Source organism: Epinephelus moara, chromosome 23, assembly GCF_006386435.1.
Source record: "Epinephelus moara isolate mb chromosome 23, YSFRI_EMoa_1.0, whole genome shotgun sequence".
Classification (NCBI taxonomy): domain Eukaryota; kingdom Metazoa; phylum Chordata; class Actinopteri; order Perciformes; family Serranidae; genus Epinephelus; species Epinephelus moara.
This window is the reverse complement of record NC_065528.1, coordinates 31,382,788-31,396,566: the sequence shown is the minus strand read 5'-3', so window position 1 is coordinate 31,396,566 and position 13,779 is coordinate 31,382,788. Positions and strand designations below refer to the sequence as shown.

General features: G+C 41.3%; 1 protein-coding gene across 1 annotated transcript in view; it reads left to right on the top strand.

Annotated features, from left to right (window-relative positions):
* Window positions 1-3,222: 3,222 nt before the first annotated feature.
* Window positions 3,223-13,779, top strand: part of lrp6 (low density lipoprotein receptor-related protein 6) — a 63,330-nt gene continuing 52,773 nt past the window's right edge. Inside the window, exons 1-2 of the mRNA XM_050036262.1 lie at window positions 3,223-3,522; window positions 10,806-11,202. Of these exons, the coding sequence (XP_049892219.1) occupies window positions 3,468-3,522; window positions 10,806-11,202 (452 nt within the window). The 5' untranslated portion in view covers window positions 3,223-3,467. The remainder of the gene's footprint in view (window positions 3,523-10,805; window positions 11,203-13,779) is intronic.

Sequence of the window (13,779 nt, the reverse complement as noted above, 5' to 3'; positions counted from 1 at the left end):
GGTTTGGTGCACCGGACCGTCATGGTGAAGAGGGAGCTGAGCCAGAAGGTGAAGATTTACTGGTCCATCTACGTCCCAACCCTCACCTGTGGTCATGAGCTCTTAGAGACAGGGGGAGGAGCTCGGACATCCGGAGGGAGCTCGCAGTAGAGCCGCTGCTCCTTCACAGCAAAAGGTGTCAGTTGAGGGGGTTCGGGCATCTGATTAGGATCCTCCTGGACGAGGTGTTCCTGGCATGGTAGGAGGCCCCGGGGCAGACCCAGAACACACTGTAGGGATTACATATCTCATCAGGCCTGGGAACACCTTGGAGTCCTCCAGGAGGAGCTGGAAAGTGTTGCTGGGGAGAGAGACGTCTGGGGTGCTTTGCTTGGCCTGCTGCCCCCGCGACCCGGCCCTGGATAAGTGGATGAAAATGGATGGATGGATAGATAGATACCCTCAAACACTGATCACCATCACCACATTAATCATAACTGATTTAATAACCTGGGGTGTAAATTATGATCTCCAGATGTAAAACAAGGCCTCACTCACTTCAGTTCGATTTCAGTCGGTCTAACAGTTTTAGTTGGGCTGACACAATAAATGAATCTTCTCTTACGTCATGTAAATGTAATGTGTGACTTCACTGTTTGGGTTGGTTAGGTTAAGGTAGGGAAGGATTGGTTAGGGTTAGGGTAAGAATATTAGGGTGAGCCAATCAGATTCAGAGAACGGTGGGTCAGACTTTCGCCATAGAGGAATAAAACTTGCCTCCTGGGAAAATGAAGGCTTCATTAATGGCACAAAGGAAATGCGTCAACCATCGTACAACCAAAACAGGAAGAGGATAAAACATTTGTTTCTCCTGGTAGCTACTGGTTGCTATCCCCAGATAACAAAGAGGATCGGTTCCTTGCAGTTACCATCAGTAGTGAAAATACCAGAGTAACTGTGGGAAACAAAATGCAGTTCCTCTTGTGTTGCTGACAGGTGCTGGGCTCTGAGTGAAACAGGAAGCGATCTCGTCTTCACATCAGAGGCACCAACAATAATACGACTTGGAAATGCTGGAGGGGGATAAGTGGAAAGGTTGTAATCTTGAAATGTAATCATCAAATAACTTTTCATTCTGATTTCTTTTTGGTCTTTTCTTTGTCTGATTAACTCAGAGGTGAGACACTAAAGTCTGACTTATTCCCTGAATTCTTTGACGTTTGATTTTTGGCTGGAGCCCAGATTGTGACGTTTGTTTTTACAGCCGCCTTTGTTCCAAAATTTTGATTTAGACTGAAACTGAAAGAAAACTTTGTTCTCTCAGTGTAATGTATTAAAGTTTAGATTTTATCATGTCAGTATTCTGACCTTTTGTCATAATAATGTATAAATTCAAACTTAACTCTGACTCAGTTCACAGAAGTGTGACTTTTTGTCAAATTTTGAGCTTCAAACTGCAAATTTGTTTTTTCTCTCATAAGTTTTTGATGCTGATTCTAAATTTGTCGTCACTTTTTTCCAACTGTAAACTCATCTTTAAGCCTGACTTAAGAATCAGAACTTTCTCACAATTCTAACTTGTTTTTAATAAATTAATAGATTTAGTTTCATACTGACTGCTTTTCTGAACTTTGTGATTAATCTCAAAAAAGAGTTAATTGATTCAGCCCTGATTATCTTCTGTGAGCTTCATCAGTTGGACCAGAAGGTGAAGTTTAACTCTGTGTTGCAGCCAATGATCCAAACTTTTTTTGTATTTCATTCAGACACCACATAGTCAATAAAATGAAAGAAGACAGTGCCTAATTTAATTTCAAATGCTCTCTTTTGTGTGAGAAATTCATGATTCAGACTTGATTCTTCATTAATTCACAGAACTGTGACTTTTTGAGTGAATCTGCAACTCGGTCTTATTTCGTCTTTAAGCCTGACTTTAAGATCAGATCAGATTTCTAACTTCTTTTTATTAAATGTATAGATTTATTGCTATACTGACTGTTTCACTGGCTGAGGCCCAGTCTGTATTTCATTAAGACTCCATAGTGTTAATAAAACTGAAGAACAAAGAACAGTTGTTTGATAAATTCATAATTCAGATTTAATTCTGACTTTTTGTCAGACTATTGAGTGTAGTCTGCAACTCTGGTTTATTTAATCTGAGCAGTGATTTTTCCTTTTTGAATTTTGCCTCAGAATTCAGACTTTTCCTCAAAATCATCGTAATAATTCAACCCTGACTTGTTTTTATGAAACATATAGATTTAGTGTTATACTGACTGTTACTTTGAACTTTGTGATTAAGCTCAAATTAATTCAAGAGTTTATTTTCATTCAGCTCTCATTATCGTCTGTGAACTGTATCAGTTGGACCAGAGGTTTGACTTTGTGTTGCAACTACTGGCTTATGTATTTAATTTAGACCCCACACACTAAGTGAAATAACTTATTTCCATGTGAAATGATGATCCATACTTTTCTGTATTTCATTTAAACAGAACATACTCAGTAAAATGGAATAAAAAAGTATTTATTTTCATTTTAAATGTTCTCAGTTGTTTGAGAAATTCATGTTTCAGACTCAATTCTGCTTTAACTGTGACTTTTGTCAGACTTTTGAGTGTAATCTGCAACTCTGGCTTATTTCATCTTTAAGCCTGACTTTAGGATCAGATCAGATTTATAATTTGTTTTTATTAAATATTTAGATTCAGTATTACACAGCTGCTTCTCTGTCTCACATTCACTTCAGGGTTTATTTTCATTCGGCTTTTATTATTTTCTGCATCAGTTGGACCAGAAGGTGAAGTGTGACTTTGTGTTGCAGCCAGTGATCCATACTTTTATTTAATGTAGACGTCACATAGGCTGGTCAGTGAAATGGGATAAAACAGAACTTATTCCCATGTTAAATGCTCTCAGCTGATCCCTGTGTGTGTGTCGGTGTGTCGGTGCAGACTGTGACTGTGTGATAAACTAGTCCCGCAGGAATGTGCGTGTTAAAGCTGAACTTCGGTTTGTTGTGCAGCTCAGAGCTCCTGTTCTCCAGGATCTGGGATGTTTGGTGCGGACACCGTGCAGCAGGCAGCGGCGGGGCGTTTTCCCTCTTGTAACATTATCTTTGGCTGCAGAGCATGAAATCAGAACAACAATAGAAACAGTGGAGCCGAGGAGCGAGGTGGAGGTGGCGGTGGAGGTGGAGGAGGTGGAGGTGCAGGAGGAGGAGGAGGAGGAGGGGGGAGCAGCTTCCTCACAGCGGAAGGAGACGACGGATCTCCTGCAGGACAATGTGAGACACAGAGAGTTGATCCAACGCAGTTAGCGAGCAGCCAGGATGGAAGTGGGGATAATTTAACGCATCTCTGTAGCTCGATCTCGACCCGAACATTGTTGGACACCCGTGTTTTTTAATATCCAGAGGAAGCGGCCGCAGCGATGGGAATACTGCGCTGAGGAGAGAGCGGGCGGCAGGGCCAAGAAACGGGAGAAAGATGGGTGTCGTGCTGCGGAGCCTGTTGTTGTGTAGTTTTTGTTTTCTCATACGAGGTGAGTTTCCCCACAAATCCTCCTTTTCGCTTTGCTTTTTCGTTCGTGTGTGACATGTAGATGTGTAAAAGTGTTGTTAACACCCGGGAGGAGCAGCTTTACCGGGGGATATTCGGAGCAGTGTCCGGGGCCAGGGCCCTCTCTCTGGGGTTCGGGTTCTCCCGAGCGAAGCTAACGTTAGCCTGCCTGCTATGCGTGCTTCTCTGCCGCTGGAGCTCAGGAAAATGAAAACACAAATAGCCTCTGTTAGCCACATTAGCTGGAAAAAATACCCCACAACACTCCCTACACCCCTGCTAGCCTCCTCTGAGCACACATACCACCGTATAGTCATCATTTTAACCCAGTTTGCAGTTTGTTAGCATGCTAACTTTGATTTAGTAACTTGGATAACATTAGATAGCAGTTAGCACAACAAATGCTAGTGAGCAAGTCATCCAGCTAGCTGCCCACTGAGCCACTGCAGTTAAGTAAAGCTAAAATAATGACAAAACAATAACATTAACACTCATTATTTTCCCCTTAAATCATAATTAACTACATTACTGTGTCCAAACTGGAGCAGTTTATGTCTTCATGTTGTGGTGCTATGCTAACAAGCTAGCTGGGGTCATTTCTGCACAGCAACACTTTAATTAATACAATAAAACTTAATTTAAATAACACTTCTGTCATGTTATATATACATATTTAGATTTATTTGATAATAATAAAAGAGAATGTTGGATTTAAAGCGCTGAAACCTGACAGATAATTACAATGAATGTGAATAAATGCACAATAAAGTTAAAAAGCTGCTAGAAAAAGACTGAAGTGACATGTTAAACACATACAAATACAAACAAATAAATAAACCTACAGGCACCATTGTTTCCTTTAAGGTTAGTGGATCAATTGGAAGTAATTTGCTAACAGTTATAAGTAAAATATGGACTATATTCTGTTGGTAGACTTATTTATTTAGTGCTTTCTCAATTAATAGTTTTGTCAATAGTATACCATAATAATATTTATTTTCTGACAGCCAAATGTTTCTCCTTCACCAACAGCCAAAAGTACTTTCATAATTGAGGAATCTGCTGATTATTGTCTTCAGTATTTGAAAAGTTGTTTGGTCAATTAAATAAATCATATGACAGTGATAAACGTCCGTCCCAGTCTGAGGTAATGACTTCACATATTTGTTTTGTCAACCATCTGCCTAATACTCAAAATATATTTAGTTTACTGTGATTTAAAGGCACAAGAAAGTCTGACATTTCTGCATAAAATGATTGATCTATTATCAAAATAATTGCTGATTACTTTTCTGGCAATCAACTAATCGTCTCAACACTAATTCCATATATTTACTACTGAAACCAGGGTCTTAACGTGCACATCAGGTCAGCTAAGCAAATAAAGACGTCAGGGGAGCAAACACTAAAACAAGTATTGAGAATTACGTTTCCAATAATCAGTTAACACTTGTTTGTTAGATGGTGTTTTTCTTTTTAAGGACATTTCTCTGGAAACATTCAATTTACTAAGATATGAAACAGAAAATAATCCCAATGGAAGAGCTGGAACAAATGAATTTTTGGTGACTAATTGTCTCAGCTCTAAACTTCAATATTATGTACCCCATGTTAATTTATTCAGGTGGTTTAAATACACCATGTGGGTAACAGTCAAGTAAAACTGATTTAATTATTTATACTTCAGGTGAGAAACTCATAACCAGTGTCTGAAATCTTTAGAGATGGACCGATACAGAATATCAAGACCAATCGTCGGTGATATTATGGTGTTATATGATAATTAATAACGTTACTCTCACTGTTACTGAAAGTGAAGAGGACAATAAAGAGTGACTTCATTTTTTATGTTGTATTTTTGTAAACAAATTGTTACTGAGCTGAAATAGTTAGATGAACATTTGGTTGATTGAACAAATATTGTTATTGAAAAAACATCTCAAAAGGACTTAAATTTGCAAAGATTATAACTCCTCATTTGCTCCTTTGTGACACATCTTAACTTGTATTTATGATTTGTAAATTTATCTCACTTTTGTGTTCCTGCTTAGTCTTGAAACTTTGAAGTATTTTATCTTTTTCTTGAGGTGTGACTGTGGTTATTTACGTGGTGAGGTATCTTCATAAGCCATTATAATGTTCAGACTTTCTTAATTCTTACTGTCTGTTTTATACACATGTATGTGCAAATAAACTGAACAAAATGTTGATAATGGATGAATGTTATGCAGATCAGGTCTCTTGTTTGCTGTGATAACTCGGAGAAGAACAGGCAAGTTTCTCCCATTTAATCTCCAAATATTAACATCTCGTGAACAGAACAAATCCGTTCATTAATCTGTCCCTTCAGATTTGACAAAACGCCCCAACATGTGAAATTTAGAGGAGATATGAAAGCTGCTGATATGTTGTGTCTTTGATGTTGAGCTCTCGTCTGACCTCGTGGATTAATAGTTTATTTTCCAACCAAATATGTAAAATTCCCCAGTTTCTCCAGTGTGATGATATTCTGTTTTTCCCTGTTTAGTATCACACTGAACTGAATATATTTGTTTTTAAGACAAAACAAGACTTTTAAATAAGTATATTTGGAGCTTTCTTCACACTTTTCTGTCAGTTTACAGGCCTAATGGGCGACTGATAGAGAGAGTAAATGCTGTGTTAGCAGCTCCAGTCTGTTGTGGTTGATACCGATAAGATTAAGTGTGGGTCATATATGTAGTTTTATAATCTGATATCAACATATATCATGATACAGTTGTTTTCCTGAATTGTGTTATTGAAAGAATAAACAAACTTTTTTTTTTACTGATCCAGCAAATAAGATACCACTCAAATCAAAATACTTCATCATATTGATGCAAAAACATGTCAAAAAACATCTCCCTGAGTGAAAGGTGATGTCGTGTTGTGTCCAACCAACAGTCCAAAACCAAAAATATTCACTTGCTGAGATATTAAAGAGACAAAGACAGCAAATTCTGCAAACAGGGCAGAAGCTTCTGTTATTTTATTCATTAAATTGAGATTAAAATGAGACATTAAGTGATTTCCGTTCGATGAGTCCGTCTGCACGACTGCAGTCCACACTAACTTTGGTTGCACTGCATTTAGGGGCACCCAATCGGGCCGTCGGTGAGCATCTGTCGGCCTAGTTTTTGCTATGTGTCCCGCACCGTCGGCACTTAGGCTTCAGTGTCGGCGGCTTTTCAGCCGATTGAGCATGTTGAATCGGCGGCGGAGCTAGTCGGCGAGAGAGATCACTCTGATTGGCTGTTCAGGTTATATTTCCTCGCCCCTGTAGTGAGTGAATCTGCCTGTAGTGAAACCGGGGCTAACCGGTGCTTCCTCCGCAGGCTCCACTTCACTCAGCTGCCCGAAAGATCCCCCGCTTCTTCACACTTTAACCTGAATAACAAACCGGAGCTAGCTGGGAGCGGTTAGCGGAGCGTTAGCCGCAGCATGACCGGAGGGAAGCACAGCCAGTTAGCCTCCGCTAGTCTCTGAGCTAGCCCCGGCTCTCCGTTTGGATCCAACCGGAGCACCGAGCCCTGGTTTGTTATTCAGGTTAAAGTGGGAAGAAGCAGCGGGTTTATCGGGCAGCTGAGTGAAGTGGAGCCTGCGGAGGAAACACCGGGACCGTCTGGATGTAATAGTCCGTGGAGGTGCTGCGGTGCTCGGCTGCACAGATAGGAAACCCCTCGGCTGACAGGATGTACCACTCTCTCACTCCGCTCTCTCTCACGCAGGCGCAGAACGTACGTGCTACTTGGCCGTCGGATGTAGTCCGTGTAGTGTGTTCAAATGCAACTGACACAGGGCGACGTGAGGCGACGTAGACGACGCAACAGTTGGCTTTCGTCGCCGCTAGTTCTTTGATGTCGGTTTGGTGTGTCCGCACCTTTACCTTTTTGTTGTTTCTTGTACACACTGGTAATATCGTAACACATCACTGACTGATAGCACAGGGCTGTATGGTAACTTTGCACATAGCACTGCTCCTACAGAGGTTTAAAGTTTTGTAGCACACAGGACACAAAATGGAAGCACAACTGTGTAATGTGTCGCTGAAGCTGATAACAATGTGGTAAAATCTACATCCAGAGACGTGCATTTTTGGATGGACGAACTGTAAAGTTGTCCACCATGGTACCAGTTAGCTGCTAGCTAAAAAAAAAAAGGTCCAATACTAACAAGCTGAAAGGGGGCATATCTCCACCTATCATAGAGGAGTCGAACATACTTGGGTCTATAAATCGTTTCCCCTCCCGTGCTTGTATACTGGGACAAGGACAGCAGTCCAATTAAATGGCTCAGTTGAGCTGTAACTGTAGCTCCACTTAACTGTGCATGTAAATGTATGTTTCAAAGGGCTATCCATTTAGAGGTGGTGAAATTTTAATGTTCGGTGATGTCACTGTTTTGCCTTTTCTTTTATTTTCTGCTAGCTTTGCTGACATTTTGAGCTCCAGCAACAGTCTTTCTCTCTCGGTCGCCATCTTCACTGTGACTAGAGCAAGGCTGGAAGATAAACAAACAGTGAACGAGCAACGACCATAAAGTCACAGAGTTTAGATAGGTATATAAAAGAACACTGCGCTCCCAGGCGCTTTGGCGCGGAATTGCAAAGCTACATAGACCAACAGGATGCAGAACTATGATAGGCACACAGCAACTGCAGAGCAACTGCGTGCACATCGCGTCAGGTGTACGCAGAAGCATAAAGGAACTTTGAGTCCTTTGCAGCGGCTCGGGTTTGATTCTCACCCAAAACTGTCCTATTAATAAAGGCAACAAAATGCCCAAAATATATTTTTAAAAAAAATAGCATGTTAGCGCCACTAGCTGTCCGGACACTGCTAACTGCTAACAGAGCTAACACTGATAATGTAGCTTACAATGTTTAAGAGGGCATTGCGGCTCATGACTGAGATGCTTCCTCGCTGAGGTGACCTGGGGAGAGACTGTAGGGTGGGCACCATGTTTCCTTAGCAACCCTGTTTGGTCAAGATGGCATTACTAGTGGTATTCACAGAACGAACGGTGCCGCTAGCCTGCTCCCACCAGACCTGGTGCACAGAACAGTAAACTGAAGAAGATGCAAAATTAACTTAAAGATAAACATGTGCAATCTGTCAAAAATATTCTCAGCAGTTTACCTATGAAGGGTTAACCTCTGACATTCCTGTTTGGTATAATTGTATTTATTATTACTGTCAGGACGGTGAGACAGGTGGAGGAACAGTTATCTCTTTGGCAGGTGTCAGGTCTGGGCTTGGCCTGTCAGGGCTGGGGACAGGTGTAACGGGCACTGCAGCTTTTTTATTGACAGGAAGAAATCAGCAGGTCTTGTCATTTTTAATTACTAGTATGTCTTGGTTGTGATTGAGCTGGGAGAGGAGTTCAGGGTGCAGCTTCACACATGCAAACACGCTTTGCTTTTTTTAATGCGCGTGGGAAAATATTACCGCTACACACTGAGACACAGAGACGGACGTGCTAAATGTCAGGCGCAACAGTCCAGCTTATAAAAACTGTTTATTCCAGCCTCTCGACTGTGAAGATTTCCTGCCTCCGTCTGTCTCAGTGAACTAAATTTAACGACATTTTTAAGACATTTAAAGACAGATTATAGACCTAACAATTGATTAATTTACGCAGCATTCAGCCGATAAATAGCTAGTGAATATCTAACAGTAACATGTTAAGTGTCCTCATGTGTCCTCCTGTCTCTGGTTGGGCTGTAAGCAGTCTGGACGGACCCGTGTCCTCCTGCGTTGGAGGTTTTGATGCTGCGATATGGTAAATATTTGGAGAAGGAAGTTCTCCCCCTGAGTGAGGTGAAAACAGGCTGGCAGCTCTCGGTGGTGTGCAGCGCCGGAGGTGTCAGATTGTGGGTTCGGATGAGAGCCAAGATCCAGCAGAGAGGAAGCAGAGAGTCCTCGCCTCCTCCTCTTCATCAACATGTCACGTTAGCAGACTGACCAGAGACTCTGTTTTCTTTGAGTTCATTCAGGGTGTTGAGTTCTCACAAAACAACCCAAATCAGTAACACATCATCAGTCTGAAGATGTTTGAGTTTCACTTATTAACCCTTTAATGTGACCACAGTTGATCCAGATTGTGTGCTACAAAAGCAAAAGTCTATATGTTGAAAATTATGTTTATACTCACTAAAGTATGGTGCAGAAAAATAGAGGTTACAGCTAAGAATCAGTGAATTTATTTAGTTGCTTTTCAAGTGACTATTTATTCCAAAATGTCAGAAATTAGTTAAACAAATGGCTTTCAGGAGACATCAGAGAATATTTGCTATTTTTCCTACGTCCATTGTTGTTAAATACTTTTCTGCCAACTGACTAATTAATAATTATTGTATTGTGTAACTATGTATTTTAATAGTTTCTATTTCTAAATGATCTGATATCACATTTCAGTTTATCCTCAATTAACACACTGTTTAAAAATAAGCTGTAAAACCTGTGAGGAAGTGGAATTTGAGTGGAGATTGTTTTGTTGGCTGCTGTTTGTGAATTGTCAGCTGATCTCACACAGTTTAAATGTGTTTGTGTGTGTTTTCTGGAGTTGATTTCCAGTTTTGCCGGTCCGATGCACGAGCTGAAACTGCTTTGATTTTATGCAACCGGCCGAACTGGCATTCATCATTATGACATGTTCTGGCAAATTTTAAAAAAGAAGGCTACGTCACATCATTATGACATGTTCTGGCAAATTTTAAAAAAGAAGGCTACGTCAGTAACATGTGCCGACGGCAATGTGGTGCTCTTGAGCGAAATCATGTTGAATGGCTCGTCAACACCATTTTGCCTCTATGTGCAAGCAGCCGGAAAAGGTTTTATACAACCCGTTAAAGGAGTGAATATTGCGCCGTTAATTCCACCTCGCTGTTCTCTGTATGAACTTGCAATGGGGCGGGGCATTATTGTTCAGCTGCTGCTGAATAATGTGCAATATTTAGTGATTAAAACAAATTGGTGTACTAGTGAGTATTTTCCATGGTGTGTTTTTCACAGTTTGAACTGTGTATTTTTCCCAGTTTAAATTGTGTTTTTCCCAGTTAAAATCGAATATTTTCCAGTTTAAATGGTGTGTTTTTCCCAGTTTAAATTGAATATTTCCACATTATGAATGGTGTTTTTCCCAGTTAAAACTGAATATTTTTCACAGTATAAATGGTGTATTTTTGTGTGTTTTTTCACAGTGTCAATGCAAGCATGTCTAAATGTATTTTTATGTGTCTTCCAGGCGTGCCGCTGCTGCTATATGCAAACCGGCGAGACCTTCGGCTCGTGGATGCGGCACACGAGAAGACCAACGCCACGATAGTGGTGGGGGGGCTGGAGGATGCTGCTGCCGTGGACTACGTTTACTCCCAGGGCCTCATCTACTGGAGCGACGTGAGCGAGGAGGCCATCAAACGCACCGTCTTCAACCTGTCGGGGGCCAGCGCGGTCCAGACAGTGGTCCCGGGTCTGGCCTCCCCGGATGGACTGGCCTGTGATTGGTTAGGGAGCAAACTTTATTGGACGGACTCGGAAACCAATCGGATCGAGGTGGCGGAGCTCGATGGGTCCTTGAGGAAAGTTTTGTTTTGGCAGGAGCTGGACCAGCCGAGGGCCATCGCTCTGGATCCAGAACGAGGGTGAGTCTGACCTGTTGAGCAGAGTGGAGGTTACATGTGGTCGGGATCAGCAATCTGTGGTGATCTCTTGATCCACATTGAAATTGATTCAAGGTGAAAATGTGTCTCACTTTCCGGGCTCTTACTCTGTGGACTGCAGTATGTTACCAAACTGGCAGTGAGGCTGACTGGTCTTGATGAAGGTCCCTGTGTGTGGGAGTAGGAGTTCAGTCTATGAACCTTTAACAGTTAATCACCTTTCGTCGACTGAAATTGTTGCCTTTTAGTGACTGTTTAATGACTTGAATGCCTTTATTATGTAGCTGAGAGACAGGAAACAACATCCATCAAAGGTCGGGAATTGTTGGGGTTCATGGTTTGTGCATAAAGCTCTTAGCCCCAAAGATAACTCCTCAATTGGCAGCTTTTAGAAGTGGAGTTCCTCAGTGGAGACTGAGAGCACTGTTGTCAGCTCATTCTCAGTTTGTTACTTCCCGTTTTAAAGCTTTTGGAAACTGAGCAAAAGCTACACAGACAATCATGAAGTCATAACTTAGTGTTATGTACAGTGTTTGTAGAGGCTAGTTTTGAACTGAACTGATCATAAACACCTCCGGCAGTATGAATGGTGCTGCGTTGACTTACCGCTGTGCGTACTGAAGTGCATTTGAACGGCGATGTGCTCTCATGTCTTAGAAATAAACTCAGACTACAAATCTATTTTATAGTTTCACCTCTGTGTGAAAGTATCCAGCTTTATTAACCTTGTGCTGCCCCGCCCATTTTTTTAATTTTCCAGTTCTGACGCCGTTGTTTTTGTTCTTTTGGTTAAGCGTTAGCTGCAGTAGTTTGCATCGTAAACAATGAATGAAGTTGGTATAATTCAGCAGCTAACACTGCAGCAATTGATTGGTTTTACAATACCACATCTATCAGCCATCATTGACTGGGAGAATGACAGATAAAAATGACATATAAAGATGATTTTAAATACTTTGTAGTTTCTCTTTGTGTCGATGGCTGACACCAAAAGCATAATCTCTCGACAAGACTGTAAATGAGAGTTAACTGACTTGACTGTCCAGTTGCTGGGTGCTGATTTTTTCATGTGTTTGGGCTTGTTTTCTTCACCATATAGATCCGGGGTTTCAAGGGGAGTATCATAGCCTACTGTTGCTGCCCCATACTGCTAACTGTAGCTCAGCTGTTAGCCTGTTGCCATCAGGCACCTCACTAACGTTAGCTTAAACTTCCTTACAGCAACTAGCTTCAGAGCATCATCAACGTTAAATGTTAACTATAATAATGAAAAGTATTTTGAGGTGGCGTCAGAGCCAGACTAGCTGTTCTCTCCTGTTTCCAGTCTTTATGCTAAGCTAAGCTAACCAGCTCCTAGCTGTGGCTTTGTATTTAACACAGAGTCAAGAGAGTGGTGTCAATCTGAACATCTAACTCTCTGCAAGAACGCTGATGAGCATATTAACCCCAAACTATTATGTTGGTAATTTATTAATTGTTAGTTGTTGTTTTAAGCAAAAATGTCAGATATTTTCTGTTTAGATCTTTAATCATTTAAACTGATTATCTCTGTGTTTGGGACTCGTGGTCGGATAGAATAATTAGACAGATTTGAATGTGTCCCTTCACAAGGTGGTGGCCATTTTTACTGTTTTCTCACATTATATGAACAATTAATTGAATAAAATCATCAGACTGACTGGTAATGAAAACCGACATAGTTCAGAAACAGGGTGAGAAAAGAGGAAATCACGAGGAAACAAGAAGTTCCTGGAAAGTCTTCATATCAGTGTTGAACTTGTTTGCACAGCAAACACCCACATTTTATGTTTGTGGTCTAAAAACTTCTCCTCTGGTCAAGTGTGTGTGAACGCAGCAGAGAAACTGCAGCTGAATGCAGCCCGAGGCTTTGACTCCTGAACAAGAGGAGGGAGGGGTGTGTTTCTGCTGCTTTGTTTGTAGCTTGTCCTGGATCAGATTGGGTTGCAGGGTGACTGAGCTGCTTCTCCAGCAGGCTGCTGTCCACAGAGTCCTCCTGGAAACTGAACAACAGCGTCAGTGTTGGAGGTTTTTTCTCTGTTGTGAGGACGAGGAGAGACGAGGAGGAATGTCTTGTACCAGCCCGAGAGACAGAGAGGGGGGAGAGAGGAGGATAAACACTGAGAGCTCAGATACACTCATCAAATACAAAAAGGACTATATTATTATTTATTACAGTTCGATCAATGTCCGGTTTTGCTGGTCGGGTCCAGTGTACGGTCTTTACAGGTGTGACTTTATTAAAACCAGCTGAACGGCACTTATACAATGCTCCAGCAAGTTAAAAACCAGCTTACATCAGCAACCTGTGCCGACAGTGTCACGACATGAGAAGAAGAATTGATAGAGAGCAGAGTTAAAAGGCAAGGAGAAACAAATGATTCACTGTTTAAGCAAAATGCTCTTGTTGCTGAATGACTGACACCATCTTACTTCTTACTGCTATAGTAGCCAGACCAACTTGTGATATGACAACATAAAAAGCATAATATTACGTTTATAAATGGACTAATGTAGCCGCTAGCGTTTGACAAGCAGTGC